General features: G+C 34.5%; 1 protein-coding gene across 1 annotated transcript in view; it reads right to left on the reverse strand.

Moving 5' to 3' along the window:
- The window catches only part of DNAJC1 (DnaJ heat shock protein family (Hsp40) member C1), a 195943-nt gene that overhangs the window by 100958 nt on the left and 75800 nt on the right, over window positions 1–19185 (reverse strand). Inside the window, exon 7 of the mRNA XM_019665145.1 lies at window positions 7807–7897. Within this exon, the coding sequence (XP_019520690.1) occupies window positions 7807–7897 (91 nt within the window). The remainder of the gene's footprint in view (window positions 1–7806; window positions 7898–19185) is intronic.

The raw sequence follows: 19185 nt of genomic DNA on the forward strand, positions 1-19185 counted from the left end.
AATACCAACATGGGCCAGTGAAGCGATGTCCTCCACAACTAGACTGAAGAACAAAAGGACAGCAACTTGTCTGTTCCCATTCCCTGATTCCCCAATGCTGTTCCCCTCCCAGAATTCCCCAATAAAATCTTTAAAAAAATTCTGGTAAGGATGCAATGAGACTAAATCTCTCATACACTGCTGGTATAATATAAAATGGTACAGGCACTCTGAAAACTAATTTTGCAGCTTCTTAAAACTCTAAACATAAAGTTACCATATGACCAGCAATTGCACTTCTGGGCACTGGGCATTTACCCTACCAAAAGGAAAACTAGGTTCACATAAAAACATATGAAAAATACATATGACTCTTCATAGTGGCCTTATTTGTAACAATCAAAAACTGTGAACAACCAAAATGTCTTACAATAGGTGAATGGTTAAACTGTGGTACATCCCTACCAAAGAATATTATTCATTAATAAAAAGGAACAAACTATTAATACACAGAACAATTCTGGATGGATTTCAAGGGCATTTTGACGAGAGAAAAAAGCCAATCACATACTGTATGGTTCTCAAAACCACATTCTCTAAATCATATAGTCAAAATGACAAATTCAGAGAAATGAAAAATAAATCAGTAGTTGCTAGATATTAGGAATAATGAGGGGGATGCGAAGAGATACGTGTGACCATAACATGATAATGGTCAATTGGGGAGGTGGTTAACACGTGTGCTAAAGTAACGGAGAACTACACACACACTTTGTATCAATGTCAATTTCCTGCTTTTGATATTATATTATAGTTATATAAGACATAACCAATGGGGGAAACTGAGAGGAGGGTACAAGGGACCTATATTATCTTTGCAACTTCCTATGAATCTATAATTATTTCAAAGTAAAAAGTTAATAAAAAAAGCAGTAATTCAACAAATAGGGCTGGGAAAACTAAATACGATGCACACACTAATGATGTTGGACCCCTACCCAACACTACACACAAAAATATACTCAAAATGGATCAAAGACCTAAATGTAAGACTTAAAATTATAAAAGTCTTTGAAGAAAATACAGGACAAAAGCTTCATGACATTGGATTTGGCAGTGATTTCTTTGCTATGACACCAAAGGCACATACAACAAAAGAAAAAAATAGACAAATTAGACATCACAAAAATTTAAAAAAATTTGTGCCTCAAAAGACAATATCAGCAGAGTAAAAATGCAACACATAGAATGGGAGAAAGTATTTGTAAACCATGTATCTGATAAGGGATAATGTTCAGACTACATAGAGAATTCCTAAAACTCAACAACAAAAAACAGTCTGATTCAAAATTGTGTATAGGACTTTAATAAACATTTCTCATTAGGATGGCTACAATGAAAAAAACCCCCAAAACAGGTGTTGTCAAGGATGTGGAGAAATTAGAACCTTTGTACACTGTTAGCAGGAATGTAAAATGGTACAGCACTATGGGAAATAGTATGGAAGTTCCTCAGAAAATTAAAAATTGAATTACCATATGATCTAGCAATTCAACTTCTGAGTATATACCCAAAAGAAATGAAACCAGGGACTCAAAGAAATAATTGTATACCCATGTACATAGCAGAACTATTCACAACAGCTATTAAGTGGAAGCAACCCAACTACCAATTGAAAGATGAATGGATAAATAAAATGTGGTATATACATGCAATAGAATATTATTCAGCCTTAAAAAGGAAGGAAATTCTGGCATATGCCACAACATGGAGGAACCTTGAGGACATTATGCCAAGTGAAATAGAAAAGTCACAATAAGAACAAATACTGTATGATCTGACTTATATGAGATATACAGATTTGTCAAAATCAGAGACAGAAAGTAAGTAGAATGGTGATTACCAGGGGCTGGGTGGAAGTGAGAATAGGGAGTTATTGTTTAATGTATACAGAGTTTCAGTTTTGCAAGATGAAAAGAGCTATGGGAGATGGATGGGGTTGATGGTTGCATAAGATTATGAATATATTAAATACCGTTGAACTCTAACTTGCAAATGGCTAAGATAGTAAATTTATGTTACGTGTGTTTTACCACAATAAAAAATATTGGGGAAAAAAGCAATACAGTGGTTTTATTGTAGCAGCTATGAAAAAAGGAGGGGGGGAAATCCTAATATTGTATGAATACGTACTTGTGACTTGGGACAAAATTTCTAGTGACAGCATCATATGTGGATTCAAAGGGGCTGTATCTCATTATATATGAAAATAAAGATGATATACTCTGTTAAATAAATAAGCTGTGTTGATCACTAAAAAAGTAGTTTCATTGATTACAAAGATCCTCTTGTCAAAAATATTGAAGTTTTAATAATTTGCTTTAAGAAATATGAAGCAGAAATGAACAATACAATATTTCTAAATTCATTAATTGATTCAACAAATATTTACTGAGTACCTACCATGTGCCTGGCACTGTTCTAGGGTGTGAGGTTATAAGGCAAAAATAAGACAGACAAAAATATGTAATTGCATGGAGCTTATAAACTGATACATTATTTCATATAAAGTATATTAGTTGAAATTTAACTATTTAATCTATAGCCGTAAGTGTTTATATATTTAATTGGATAAAAAGTTTTTGAATCAATTCAGTGGGAAAACTATGATTGCATTATATTTAGCATACATAGCATTATGATCTGAAATAGTGAAGGAACTGTGTATTTACATTTGAGTTGTAGGATTTAAAAAATTCACATACCATGGTCATTAAAGCAAAGCCTAGGAAATCATACTATTTAAAGGTATTATTTGCCTCCATATATGTAAACTCTTGGGACTAGGGCTCCTATTAGGTTTTATTACAAATCTGGTTCATAAGATACAGACTTTCTTTCTATTTGGTCACGTTTCCAAAGGTACTGGAGGTATTGATTGGTTATATGCCTTTTCATAAGTTACCTCAGACAGTACTCTCCACGAGCACCCTATATTACCACAGGGAAAATGTTCTAACCTAAATTGCTGCCCTATCTCCTTAGTTTTCTTGCCCACCAACCATTGGGTCAACTTACAAATCAGCACTAGCATCTCCTTTCCTCATGAATCTGAGTTTTCTAGAAAACCAGTGTTCCTTTACCTTTGGGAAAGTGAATGTTTTCCCATCCTGAAACCCTTAACAGGCATATTCTGTCACCCACCTTCTCACTGTCCCCTTGGCACCCCTACTCGGTCCATCATTGGGGCATGCAATGGGGTATGCAATGCACGAAACACAAAGGAAAACATAATTAATATCTGGAACTATTATTTCTGCAGATAAAAAAGTACTAACAGTAGGATTTTGATTATTTGATTTTGTTTCTGTTCTTAAATCATATAACATATGCAGAAAAAGATAAGGGAAATATTAGGTTTTACTTCCATCTTTCCTTCACCCCTGCCTTGTCTATTCAAATTTTAACCTTCACAACCAATTTCTTTATAAAGTAACTCAAATGTATTTTTTTTCCCATTCATGATATGGAGTGTTTGCACGACAGTACTTAGAATTCACAATTTTCCAAACAGATATCACATTTTTTGTATAAATACTTCCCAGAAGAATATTTATTTTTAAAAAATTACCCTTTTTATTTTTCACCCTCTAAAATACTATTTTAATAAGTTCACCACACCCTACCCAATGTAGTCCTAGGGTAGCCCACAGAGGATACTGCACAATCTCAGCAGTAAAGCAGATAGACTTGAGGGCAGATTAGCAATTAGGTCATGAAAAACAGGCAGCATAAAACAGCAATGGCTAATCTGCATAAGATGCATTTACTCAATTAAGCAGATGGAAATGTTATTATGAACTCAGTATTCCAATGATCGTCTTTAAAATTAAGAAGGATAGAGGCAAATGAAATGCACACTGGGGAATTTGGGGCCTTTATGTATTAATTCTAAAGTATACAATGCAGAGCACTGTAATGAAGTTAACAAAATTAATTAAAAGATTCTTCGCATGTAACCATTAGAGATTACATTAAAAAGTACATGACAGTTTTTGACACTATTAACAATAATGTGGCTGTACTTTAATGTTCTTAATGTTGATGTCATCACCTTTTCTAAATACAAAACTGGTATCAGAACATGACTGATAGAAGTCTTATTACTCAGGGCCTAGTATGAGTATTGTTTTTAATATGCTTTTTAGTATTTTTTCCATTTTAAGTTTCAAGAAATGATAAGTTCATAATGAACTTTCAAACTTTTGAGAAGACTATTACACATTTTTACCTGCACATACAGAGTGTTCAGATTTTAAAATTTGTGTTTTTTTACATAATCATTTTTATTAAACAATAACAAAATAGGACAGAATTACTAAATCTGTTTGAAAATTGCTACTAGACTCTTAGGCAGAACAAAAATATTTGAACAATTTTGGAAAAATGGCCACAAACTTCAAAGGAAGTTTTTGTATTATGATAAATATTTTATGTTTAACTCCTATTTTCAAAATTGTAGTGTGCATACTTAATCATTATTAGATAATTCATATATGCCAAAATTATGGCCTATAAGTGGTTACAAAAACTACATAAAAATAAGCTGTGTATTATAAAATAAATAAGTCCTGGGGATGCAACGTACAACATGACTATAGTTAATAATACTGTATAGTATATTTGAAAGTTGCTAAGAGAATCTTAAAAGTTCTCATCATAAGAAAATATCATATGTAACTATGTGTTACAATATCATAGATGTTAACTAGACTTAATATTATCATGCCACAATATAGACATATATTGAATTTATGTTGTACACCTGAAACTAATATAATGTTATATGTCTATTATATCTTTTTAAAAAAGGCATGATCAGGAAAGCAATGAAATTAGTGTATTCACACTGCCTCTATAGGTAAATTTTGGGTTAGTTTGGTATTTTTCTCTTTTCTTGTAGTAAATGTGATTATTTTCCTCCTTGACTGTCAAGTCTTAAAAGGATTAGAAAATTTTTAAGTAACAATTTTACTTAAAAAAAAAACAATTATATAAAAATTACATTTAGAGTTTCATTTATTCACTGATTTATTCAATTTACTTAAAATAATTTCAACAATTGCAATAACATATGCTTCTGTTTCAATCTTAGGTTTAATGTAACAATAATAATAATTTGTCCTTCCTTACTTCCCAACAAACACATAAGTCCACCTTAATATGTAATCCTCTATCATCCTAAACTTTTCCCTCTTAACAGAAGTCTGTCAAACAATTATATAGTTGACTTGAACATTATTTTGTATTTGCAATTGTTGAAACTTTTGAATTAAATTATGTGATCCTTGAAACAGTGTTCTGTACAGGATAGCTGCTCATATGCCACTCCTTACTATTCATGGCATTACATTAATTCATATATTTCTTATTACATTTATTGAACATTTACTGTGCAAGGTCACTGTATTCAATGCTGCAGACACAAAGATGAAAAAGAAGCAGTCCCTGTTCTAAAGCTGCCCAGACACCTGATGAATTGTGATAAGCAAAAAATGGACCCTAAACACGACCACACTCTATTGCCTGGAAACTGGGAATATTTTACTTTACATGGCAAAATGGAATTTGGAGGTGTGATTAAGGCTGAACACCCTGAGATGGGAAATTATCCTGAATTATCCAAGTTGGCCCAATCTAATCACATGGGTCCTGAAATGCAGAGAACCTTTCCCAGTTATGGTCAGACAGAAATGTGATATGAGAAAAGTCAGACAGATGCAACACTGCTGGCTTTGAGGTTGGAGGAAGGGGGCCATGATCCAAGGACGTGGGAGGCCTCTGGAAGCTGGAAAAGGAACGCAGCCCTGCTTGATAAACCCTGATTTTAGCCCAGTGAGACCCATGTTGGACTTCTGACCCACACAACTGTAAGAAAATAAATTTGTGTTTAAGCCTCTTAATTTGTGGCCATTTGTTCGTGCAGCAATAGAAAACTTGTAGTGGAATCACGTAGTCTAACATGATTTTTTTGACAAATCAGGAAACTAAGATCCTCAAAGGCACACATTTAGGTAGTGGCAATATACTTTTGGGTTTGGAGAGAACATAATTCTCTCTTCTCAAACCATGGTCTGGTGTCAGGGTAAAGGCAGAAAGCTAGGATTTTCAGCATCTAGGGAGAAATAGGTATCACCATTTTTCTATGTATTGAGTGTCTAGGATGCTACTGAGTTTTCAGAATAGTCATGATGCATTTTTGCAATGAAAAACATAGAAAAAATACGTCATGACTTTTCTGTCAACCCAATAACATGACAGTTTCTCTTTTCCAGTTTGATTTGGCTAAATTACTCCCATAAGATTCAGGATAGCGCTTACTGCATACCCTCAAAAGCACACAAATTGTTTGTAAAACTATGCATGCTATGCATGTATATCCATTTATTGGTGTAAACTGACCAGGTATTAATTATGTTCATATTGTGGGGCCGGCCAAGTAGCGTGTTGGTTAAGAGCTGACTTGGGACGCCTGAGGGCCCCGGTTTGGATCCCACATGTGAGGGCCAGTGACACTGCCCTCTACAGCTAAGATGCTGAACAACAGCTCAACCTGGAGCTGGGCTGCTGTGAGTCGCCAGCAACGGCGTAGGCTGCAGCCCCTGCTGCAGTGGGTTGCCATGGGCTACCATGTGTAGCCAGCAGCCAGCGTGAGCGGCCAGCAGCCACTGTTAGCAGCCGTCCAGAAGCTGGCAACTGATCTGCCTCTCCCAGAAAGAGTGCAATGATGGTGCCAACTTGGGCCAGTGAAGCAACATCCTCCACAACTAGACTGAAGAACAAAAGGACAGCAACTTGTCTGTTCCCCTTCCCCCAATTCCCCAATAAAAATCTTAAAAAAAAAAATTATCTTCATATTGTCTTCTGTACCCAAATTGGTACCACGCACACCATGCACTTCTCTAGGAATCAGGGTAGGTGGAGGGGAACAAAGTCTGAACCAAAAATATTCACATTGAAATGGAAGAATAGAGATATCACCTTCATGAATCCAGTCAACAACTATTTATTGAGCACCTACTAAGTGCTAGGAATTCTTTAAGGTACCTGGATCGAAACAGTAGCCCCTTTCCCCAAGAAGTTTACATTCTATTGGAGCAACCAGATGGTAAACAAAATTAATAAATAAATTAATGTTCAGTAGTGTTAAATGCTCTGAATAAAAACAAAGCGATATAAAGAGACAGAGTGAGTATGTGCGGGAAAGATGGAGATATGGAAAATTAGACAGAAGACCAGGGCTGGGAAAAATGCCTTCTTTAACAGCATGTTCAACTTCTCCTAAAATCAGCAAGAACTGTCTTTAGTGCTAAGTGGAAGACTTCAACATATTGATCATTTAGTCATAGTTTTTCATATTATATAACAATAAAACAAATGAAACAAAAAGACTTTCAAAACAAAAATCACTGATCTTTTTAGGTTTCCCACTTACTACTGTAATACAGCAAGTCAAGTGATCAATTGGATAGACTCAGCATTAATATCAATGACAATTATAACACTGGAGTATTTTAGGACTTTCTAGATTCTGGATGCCTCCTAGACTTGAGGAACTATATGACCCCATGTTGATTTTATTTTTCCTTCTGATATTAAACTGTGGATGGCTCAATAATTACTAATATAGCATTTTCAACATGTAATACATTAGGAGTGGCAAAGAAAGCAAAGAAAATGTAATTACTGCTGAATTCAAAAACCCAAATTTAAATAACTAGTTTTATATGATTTTGATAACACAGTAAGATAATGTTTAAAACTCACTTTGAAGTGTTTCAAGTTCAGCTCTAGTGACTGCATCTTCCTTTTCCTTCAATCTTGTTTCTTTATATTTAGCATAAAACTGTCCGGCATCCTTTAAAAAAAAGTTACAAAGAAATTAACATAAAAATCAGTTTGCTTTGATGGTATTTTCCACACAACTTCATTTTAAAGTAGTATATTCTTTAACAAGTAGTCTTCCTTTGTTTTTATGTTTTCAAATTTTATGAACAGAAGAAACTGAATAAACACTTCTCTGATTTTTCTCCTAGAGACCTGATTAAAGTCAGACATTACATGGGTATGAATTTAAATAAAGTCTTTTCTCTCAGATGTGGAAGGGAAGTGTCCTCTTCCCATTTTCTTCCATTGTATACTTTCTCAATAATGTGCTAGTGCAATGACAGAGAGCAGAAAAACACACTTGTTTAACTGAATTATTTGGTATAGTAAATTGTATTACTGTACTGATGTTATTTTCATATAGGTCCTTTAACTCCAAAAAATTTTCAAAATTATTACGTGCAAATCTGATTATGAAACCTATATAACCATTTAAGTACAAGTGAAAGTTGTTCTTATCACGGAGGGTTGAGGATTGAGGACACATACTACATACAAATACTTAGATGTCAAGAAACAGTGACTAAAGTTTCAAGGAGTGGCACATAGGTAAGACTTTAGCAGAGTAATGAAAAAAGACTAGGCCTTTAATAATCACAGACATGGAAATAAACAAGTGATACTCTAGATATATGAAGATCCTGACAATAAAAAAGCAAAAACACCATTGTCACCAGCCCTTGACTCAAACTTCATGTATTCTATAGCAATACTACTTGTAGCTGCCAGGCCACACTGTGCTATGCTCCTTTGTCTCTGTGGATTCTTTGCCCTCTGGTTAGGATATTTTGCACCCCACCCCCACCCCCACCATTATTCCGAAGAACTCTTATTCATCCTTAAAAACCCTATTCAAGCATCACTTTTGCAAGTCTTCCCTGACAGAGTAATTCTCTGCTGTATTGTTTTCACTCTTATGATTGCTTCTATCATGCTATATTTTCTCCTAGAAAATGAGACAATTGAGATAGGTAGGGGTACTTGTATACTCAGAGCACAGTATGTGACATAAAGCAGGGACTCAGTTAGTGTTCACTGAACTGAACTAGATTGAAATATATGAGAAACCTTGTAAAGAAAAAAATGGAAGGGCTTGATGATTGACTAATGTGGAATAAGAAAGGGAGGCATAAAAGATAACTCTAGGGTAACAGTCCCAAATTGTAAGATTCCTAGAGCCATCTGACAGGGTTTTATTTCTGCAGGAAATAAAGGAACTACAACAATCCTTTGCGCTACCTCGATTCAGATGTAAATACATGAACATTTAAACCCTAGAATGAGATTATCTCTTTCATCTATAACTGTCCAAGTTAAAGCTTTCTCCTGGGGTCTATGTCTCTTATGGTTGTATCAAAACTCTTCCACCTGATAATGAATTAGGAAAATAATAGGGTATTTTTAAAAGAATTGAGTCAATGTAATAAAAATATATCTCTTCTTTCCATTCCCACTTTTATGTTCCTATTTTATTTCTAACAAAAGAATTCCCATAAGCCTTTGGCAAATTAAATAACGTATAATTTGAAGGGGCACAGAAGGTCATGCACCCAACTTATTCATCCTGTCGTGCCCATATATACATTTTAAATTTCAACAGGGTTTTGAGTTAAGGTTTTATGGCCCTTTAACATTCCCTGTGCCCCTAACAAAACTCAACCCTGGAGTAGATTATTTTATATTAAACCATATCAGTTATTTATTCCTTGATGTGACTGAATGAATGGGCATATTAGCTTCTTTCCTGAGAGTAGATTTTAGAAAAGGTCAGGAAGGCATTGGCTCCTTTGCAGGAGTAAGAAAGGGGGCACCATGCATGAAAAGAAGGGCACAAATTAAGTTATGAGATGTGAAAGAAGCTGAAATCAAACAGCACCCTATAGCACAGTGAGATACACTATCGTGATCACGAGGGCAGACTGTGGAGACACACTACTTGGGTTAAGATCTCAGCTTTGCCATCTTACTAGCTATGTGACATTCAGCAAATTCAATTCTCCATGGGTGAATTTTGCTCATCCATAAAATGGGGATAATAAAAGTGCCTAACTCACAGAGCTGTTGTGAAGATTGTGTTAACATATGGGAAATACTTAGAATAACATCTTGCACACAGTTAGGCCTTATGTGTTACCTATTGTTATTACTTCATCATTTTGCCAAGAACCTTATTCTCCACCACAAATTAAGGGTGAATTGTTTGCTTCAGACTTCATCAAAACTCCTGCAGAATCCTATACCTTCTTGCTCACGTGACTTCCCTTACCTCAAAGCAAAAACTTTTTTGTACCCTCTTCCCCTCAAAGCAAACACTTTTTTGCTGGATACCAGCAATCTCTTCCTAGTGGTCCTACAAAGTTAAAACATTTCTCTGCTGCTTCTTCTTCCTGCTACACATAGCACAGAATTCTACTAAAATTCCTCTTTGAAATACCCATTAGATCTGAAACCACACCATTTGAGGACCGTAAGGTACCCTGTCACTTTAACTTACTCCACCTAATTCCAGGAGTTTTAACACATGTCCTGTCTCGCTCACTGTAGTTGCGAGCAGAGAATCCTGTCTTCCATTTGCTCCATTTCTAAGCATTTATTTAAATGTTCCTCATGCTTTTTCTTTCCTTCATATCTTACTTGTACTTTCAGATTATAATTACAATATGCCAATTCCAGGAAGCACTGCTTCTTTAATAAACCTATAATCTCAAATAAATCTACTACACTCAACAAATTGTATATTCAACCGTCTTCTGTAGTTCGGTGTTCTACACTTTAAGAAGCACTGACAAACTAGAAGACTTTCCACAAAAGGGAAGTGATCGAATGGTGAGGCAGCTTGAAACTATATTTAAAAGGGATTGGAGATGAGAAGATTAGGCATAACCTGATAACTATCATAGAATATTTTAGGATCATTACAGGAAAGAATGATATAAATTACTATATAAGTTTCCAGAGACAGAAATTTTGATTTTGGATAAATATAAAGAACTTCTTAATAATTAAAATATCTGAAAATGAAATAGGCTGACTTTATAGGCAGTATTCAAGAAGAGACTATCATTTAGATTCATGTAATCAAATGGGGTTGAATAAGAGAAGTTATTTTCAAGTTTTTCCCCTCCCATTCTTCCTGAGGGGCTAATTCATGTGAATATAATTGTTAAGTGGAGAAAATAAGCACAAAGTACCATTTGAGTCCAGAATAAGCCCCAGTTTACCAATACTGGAAATTATAGACTTCTTGTGGATATAAACTTATCCATCTTTGTAGACACTGCTTGGCACATAACAGAAACTTAATAAATATTCAATGAATGAATGAATGCTTAATCAATCAGGGCTCTGGACTGCCTAGGTTTAGCTCCCTGACACTGTATTAAAACTATGGAGTTTACATTGTTCCCAAAAGAAAGAGTTCCTACCCTCAAGGAACTTATAATCCTTATGGATGGAACATGAGCAAAAGTTTTTATTCTAGAAGCAACTCTCTTAACACTTAACAAAAATTCTTGAAGCGCTCAAAGCCTGTCTGCATAGACAAGCAGGGGCTGATTTTACATTATAGAACTATGGTTAACTTAAAGAATTTATATGTTATGGGTGTTCTTTGTATGTAATTGTAGAGCTTGGGATCCTGCACAAGACGACATTAAACAGTTATATTTATTTACACTTTTTGTTAAACCACTGTTATATGTGTTGTACTCTGTTAGGATATATGGAATTATATAAGACAAGCAGTTGTCTCTAAAGCATATGTAAAAATAACCATGAATATTAACCAAAATATGGAACATATACTACAAGAGAGCAGGGATTTTTGTCTTTAAAAACTATATTTAATATTTCCAGGGCCTAGAACAGTACCTGGCACATAGTAAGCACTCAATACATATTTGTTGAATGAATTATTGGAAGAGAGAGTGGTGCTCACCCAACATTCTATCTGTTTCCCCACTTTTCTTGTCCTCTTGAGATTAGGTGGGGTCATGGAACTAGTTCTGGATGGGCTGCGAATGGAAATATCATGTGTCATTTCAAAGCAAAGCATGGAAACGCTTGAGCAATCCTCCAGCTCTCTACTCTTGCCGTAGTGAGCACGGGGGCCACATGTTCCACATGGAAGATGGTAAAGACATCCCTGTTCTGAGTCCCTGAATGGCTAGTGAGAACAGAATGCCCCCTTTCCTACCAATGATTAAGTGGATTAAACTAGAAGAAAATTTTAAGCCATTGGAATTTCAGGATGATCTGCACTTTGCCACAGTCTATCAGTCTATTCTGATTATAACACAAGTAAGTGCCACAAAGTTAGTATAGAGACTATGCAGTGGGAAGTTTTCAGGTGGCCTGATCAGAAGAGGCTTCATAATGATGGTAAGAATTTATCTAAGCCTTGAAGATGTAATCTTCCCAAGGTTAGTAAGTTGTGAGATGAAGGATATCCATATCATAAACTTTTAACATCATTGACATAGTTCCTTTAAGTGATAAAATAACTTGCTGAGCGGGCATTACTTGTCATGTTTTGGTTTACTTTTACTTCTCCATATAAACTTCAAAATATTAAACAATTTAAGGAAAACTTGATCTAGGTGGTGTGAGCAGGGAAATGTTCCCACCTGTCCTAAAGCGAATAAGGAGCAAGGAAGAGCTTTGAGGAGAGGCAGCTGCAGAAAAGATGGAGGCTGATGCATTCTTTCTTTTGACTGTTTGACAGCACAAATCTCTTTTGTTTGAAGCTTACATATAACCTTCAGCACAGGAAAGTATCATCAGTACATTTTCAAAAATCTGCCCATAGTCATTTGCTCTATATTACATTTTGTTCTCCCACTGACCTATACTATAATCTCAAAATTACTGTGTAACAAAATTGCAAAGAACACAGGAAAACTTTAAAATTACACATGTTGAATAAGAGTTCAAATATTTATACAGAACTATAATAACACCAAATTCACCAGTAATAAAATAAAAATAAAACAAAACCGGAAGGTATGCCTTCCTCAGTAATATTCAAGGAGATGAAAGGCCTAAAACCTACTTTTTCCAGTTGGGCTAAGAGTCAGAAGAGGCTGTATTAGTTATCTATTTAGCCCCAGTTGAATGCAAGAATCCTACAACTTTTATAATAATTGCAATCAGCCTGAATACTCTGATAGGGAGTTTACTATCAGGCAGCTATTCACTCACTATAAAGCTAGTTATCCAACTAGTTATCCTGCTGTTGGGAAAATGTATTCCTTCTTAGCGTTTATATTTCTTATATTTTAATAATTATTTTCACCTCCTTTAAATTTCATTTCTACCATTAATTAGTTCTATCACTTTGAGCAAATTGCCTCACCAAGCTGAGTCTTAAGTACTTTTTATCTATAAATGTGAAATTGATGAGACTATATATCTCTAACATCCTACCTAACATTTTATGTTTTTTTAACTTTTCTACATTTAGCAATAACATACAAAACTCTACTTTATGTTCTGTCTTGGGACCTCTGAGTAATTGCATCTTCTGCCCTCCAAGGCAGAAGGAATGGAATCTTTGTCTTATGTTGTGAGATCTTTCCAATTTTCCCGTATCTCTTTATCCTTCTATAGCAGAAGTTTCAGCCTTATAAAAATTCAGACAGGCTTTTCCATCCTTTTTCATTTGTTCATGTACTTCCCATATAAAGTATGCTCGTTAAAGTTTTCTAGAAAAAGCTATTCGAGTACTAAAAGTAAGCCTCCTCATCCCTTGGAACACATGTGTGTAGCTCTGAGTGGCAGGGCAGGCAACTCAGCTTGCCACACATGCCTCTTCGCCTTTTAGAAGCCTTTCCCCTGCTAATTAGCTGTGAATGTGTTGTTTACTTGGTTTCTGCCAGAGTTCCAGCTAGCAGAAGCAAAGGGGCTAGAAAGGAAAGGCCCTGGCTGGACAGACAGCAACCTCCAGGCTTGTCCACGGTTGTAGTCGCCATGGCTGAAGTTTCTGGGGAGGGAGGACGCCTCTTCAGGGGAGTATTCCCTTTATGCTCTTAGGCAAGTTTTTATTTTTTAAGGTAAAAGCAACAGCACTACAGAGATGATTCCTCTATTTTCTCAGACACTCCTCCTAGGAAACCTATACATCCTGATAGGGGTGGGGTGATGCATACTTGAAATTTCCTACTGTAATTTTTAGTTTTACTGTGTTCATGTAAGGTCAGCTTGGTAATGAAAAAGATGGAACTGGAACTTAATGGGAAAAGCTTACAACTTTAGGCAATGCACACCTCAAGGAGTTTTATATTTATAAATTATGTTGCTGAGAAATGTAATAGCAGGTGGAGAGAAACCTGAATGATGAATTCCTATCAACCAAATAAATTCTGAATACTTAAGAAAATGTAGAGAACTTCGAACATACTATGATTTAGACTGGTAATCACTTGGGATATTTGGCACTTACTGATTTTGTATTAGAAGTTGATGGTATTAACAATCTAAATGATTGTGGGTTCAAATATATGAGGCTTCAACTCAAATAGGAAGTCACAAAAAATAAACTAAGTTATAAGAATTAAACGGAAAATATGCACATAGCATTGGTTATATCTCATCAACTGTTTGCCACTTTCAAGGCTATGAATATGTGTCAGAACACATATGATTAAAAATATCTAAGGCAGTTTGGAAGTTAGAAAAATTTCTTGTGGTTAGAGGCTGAATATAGCCAACACAAAAGACTGGTTTAGTCAGATTCTAAGAGAATGTGTACTCCATTCAAAACTATCATGAGAACAGAAACATAATGGTAAGATATGAAAGTGTCACTAGGGTTATACTTTTAATGTTAAAATTAAATTCTAGCCTCAAAGCATACAATGCCTCTTTTGATATAATCCAAGTTCCTTGTTATATTCTAACTCACATCCCATGTCTTCTGTTGATCATTTCATTTGCTTTCTTAGTTATCTAAACACATTTTTTCAAGTTCCCCCAACATCTCTACATACAGTCATTTTACTTCTCTCTAATGTTCTCTCATCTCTCTGTGCACACACTAACCTTCCATTTATTAATTTAGACTCTCCACATTCTTTTTCTTTGGTTTCTCATTTGACTTTTTACTTTTCTGCATATGTGGGTACATGAAGACATGGGGCATATTTTGCTAAAAATAATATCATCTGTACGTCTTTTCCTTGGACGTTTTCTAATCTGGGAAAAGTTTGATATTACTTTAACATTTCAAACATTTTATATGTATCAAGTATAATAGTCGTTAGTTCTTTGGCCTCATTCTAATCTACCAATTCGAAACTTCTTCCAGTATCAGAGAAAAGGGACAAAAGCCAACACTGGAGGTAATAAGAACCTTCTCAAAAAGCAGGGGAACTATCAAAGATATACTCTGATCTCTACTCAGCCTGATCACAGAACGACTTCCACTCTGTACTCCTAATTCTTCCACTCATAACCAGACAGACGTACCTTTGACAGATGTGTGTGATGGAAACACTTTGCTGTCTTATCAATAAACTTTATTCTGTCTAACTGTCCTGTATAGATTTGTCAAAGCAGATTTATCTGTTGGAGTATAAATTCCTAAATGGCTATAAACACAATCTGGAGACCTAGTATATAGTTTTAGCTAGTAACTAGCTGTGTGATCTTTTTTTTTAAAGTTGTACAATGTTTTCCTCAGGTCTCCTTTAGACTCAACACAGTATGATTATATGGGAATTACTGTATCTATGAAATTATTTTTGTACACTACCCAGTACACAGAGTGGGTACTTCATTGTCAAGGGTCTATCCATCTTTCAAGACTCAATTCATGTGGCTCCTTCTTTTAGCTTTCCTTGGCCATCCTAAATAGACAATCTTATTTCTCTCAATGTTTATAGATGTCATTGTTTATACTACATATGTAAAGCTTATGTATCATGTTGTATTACTATACTATGTTATGTAATTACTTTAATTCATGTGTTATAACCTCTACCTGACAGTAAAGTCCCAGAAGACATATTCATCTCTATAGCCCCATCTCAGATAATGCCTTGTTCTGATATATTTAATAAATTTTTATTGAACCAACTAAACCGTTTTTCTAAACATATAACCAGAAGAAGCTTTACACATCAAATACTGACATAACCATTCTCATTTGTAATTTTTTTGGGGGGAGGCAGAAAATAATTTAGGTAAACTAATCAGGCAATAAAGAGTTTTTTTAGGAATCTTAGATGCTAAAATAGTGAATTTAGGAACATAAACTGAACCAGAACTGCCACTTTCCCAAATCCTACTAAATAACCATATATGTATGTGAAGTGTAATAAAGATGGGTATTTGGGGCCGGCCGAGTGGCTCAGTTGGTTAAGAGCTTGCTCAAGAATGCGAGCTCTGAGCAACAGTGGTTCGATTCCCAGCCCGAGCTGAGCTGCTGCTGAGCTGCCAACAGGTGGCAGGATGGCTCAGCTAAAAGAAAAAAAAAGGAAAGAAATGGGTATTTAGAGGAAGACTGGGAGGGAAAAGCTGAAGAGAAGATGCTGTTGAAATGACAAGGACAAAATTTGGGTACAGAGTCTGCTAGTGTGAAGGCCATTTGCTGGAAGTCTCTGAATCTCCTACTTTTAAGTTGGACCCTCCTTCTTATCCAATAGCTACATGCTTACACAAAATATTTGCAGCTCAGTTATAAACTTTTCATAAAATTCAAGAGATTCACACAATAAGAAGAGCTGGCTGTGTTTGCTCGTAAATCTGTTTGTGTCAGTGATACTGGCAGTAATTACATGATTTGGCTAAATAGTACATTAAAAAAATGATGAAAAGTGAGCAAAAAAATGAGAGTTGTTTCTATGAGAACCAAGTGGATGCTTTGGAAAGCTCAATAAAAGAGTTGCTAAAAATGCTGATAACTAGATGTAGGTCAATTATGTAAGACTGGAGGAAATCTTAAAAATCTCTAAGGATTATACAACTTCATTGCTTCACAAGCATCTAGTTTAATTCTTCTTTAAAGAAATCAAATGAATATTTGTCCTTAAAGAAACCAATTATAGGTACGGTTTATGCAAGAAAGAGGATTCATATTTAAAAATAAAACAATGGCTCTATATCACAAAAGTGGTGAACAAATGTAAAGTGTATGCATGCAATGCTTAAGGGCATGTGTATCATTTTTTATACTTAGGGCTCTAGTAAAGCTCTCTTTTCACCATGTACAAATTACCAATACAGACTGCTTCAAGAGGGTTTCTTCTAAATTTCATAAATATCTTACTTAAGAAGATCTTGTTGAAGTGTCACATAACTTCAGTGTTGTAGACAAGGCATATGTATTCATATTACACAATTTTATGGAAGATAAATTAATACAAAGGTCATAGCAGACTGAAAATAAACGAAGTCAAAAATGTAATCCTAACAGCAACTATTCAGTATTGCTTAATCAGTGCTTATGAAAACATAGCTATATGTTTCTCAATCTAAAATACTTTCACTATTACAATTTGTATCACAGTCTACTACATTACATTATTTTGTTAGTGTACATGAGAAAAACCGATCTTATGTCCTCAAAGCAGAATTAAAATATCTAGTATTTGCTTCAAAAAAGGAAAATTGTCTAATCTTTTCTTCTTGGTGTAATGCATTTATCAGGAAGAAATCATTAGACCAAAATTTAAAATTAGGTTTACATAGGTTTTTAAAACCAATTGCCTTGCATCTCAAAACTGAAAGGCAACAGGTATCACCATGTAATTAAAAACTTTAAAATTCAAACTGATCTAACAGTTTAAGAAAGCAGTTTCTAAAGAGACTAATGCATTTTTGTAAAATTCCTTATTTTTGTAAATGTCCTACAAATTTATGGTGAGGCAAAACACTTAATCTGCTTGGTCTATACCACAAGCAGGTAATGTAAAATAATCACTTGTAAATCTAAGGCATTGTAATATATTGGTTCTATTTTTGCAAACTACCTTGCATGCTAACCAAGAAACATGTTAATTTTACTAAATAAACTGTTTCAAGGGCCGGCTGAGTGGCTCAGTTGGTTAAGAGCTCGCTCAAGAGTTTGAGCTCTGAGCAACAGCGGTTCGAGTCAGCCCGATCTGAGCAGCCGTGAGCTGCCAACAGGTGGCGGGATGGCTCAGCTAAAAACAAAACAAAACAAAACAAAAATGTTTCAAATGACTTACATTAAAATTATAAAGTGTTTCAGATTGATCTTTTACATGATATTCCATTTATACTGTCTCTTGACTATACCTTTAAATTCATCTATACTTTGGTTTGCCTATTGCACAGATTCTAAAGCTGGCAAAAAAAAAAATCACTCAAAACACGTAAGAAAATATGTCTTAAAATATTTTTCTGTCACATCTTCTCATAAACATACCAGTATGACAAATATACTTTCCCTCTCTCTTATTTACTCTTACATATATACAAGGATTGTGGGTTTTTATTTAAATAAACAATATAATATGCTAAATAACTTAAAAACAAAAGTTTTAAAATTACCAAAATACTCCAATTTTCTCTCTTATGGTAAGCAAAATATATGATTTTGTAAGTAATAACTATTAAGATGAACTATTTTGATGTAAGAACTGGTAAATAATTTCTCAAAGGCTAAAAAGAAACACATTAGTGATCTTCATTTCATTTTCCTTTCAAATAAAAAATTTTTGTTCTGAGAGGCAAAAGGAGAATCAAATGCAGAAGCTGGAGTCATTCATTGCCTTAAACAATTAGGAAAAACAGCTCTTAAAAAAGTGGGTAGAACTGAGTAGAAATTATCTGGCTCTCTAGCTGTTTTTAAACATTTATTTTCTGAAATGAAACATTTCTTCTCCAAAATTACAACCCCAAAAAACCTCTAAATTTGTACACCAAACTTTTACATATACTTTCAAATATTATGTTTATGTGTGGGGAATTTTCTAACCAGATGCAATAATTAAAATTAACAAAGCAGTGTTTTAGTAAAACACTGCTTTGTTATGTTAAATATAAAAACAACAGAAATTGCCATATAAATATGACATGTACCCATATTCTATTGTGATCAAGACTAGCTAGCAAAGAAATTTTGATTGCCAGTATAAGACAGTGTCCTCACTCCACTTAGTTACAAATAAAATAGAAAACTATATTTTTGCATAATTAAAAACATGCTTATGTAAAGTTCTTTTTTTACACTATGTATTTAAATGCTATTAAAATAACGGGTGACAAGCTATTTGAGTCCCACTTTTTATTTTTATT

This window comes from Hipposideros armiger, unplaced genomic scaffold (assembly GCF_001890085.2).
Source record: "Hipposideros armiger isolate ML-2016 unplaced genomic scaffold, ASM189008v1 scaffold_434, whole genome shotgun sequence".
In the NCBI taxonomy this organism is placed as follows: Eukaryota; Metazoa; Chordata; class Mammalia; order Chiroptera; family Hipposideridae; genus Hipposideros; species Hipposideros armiger.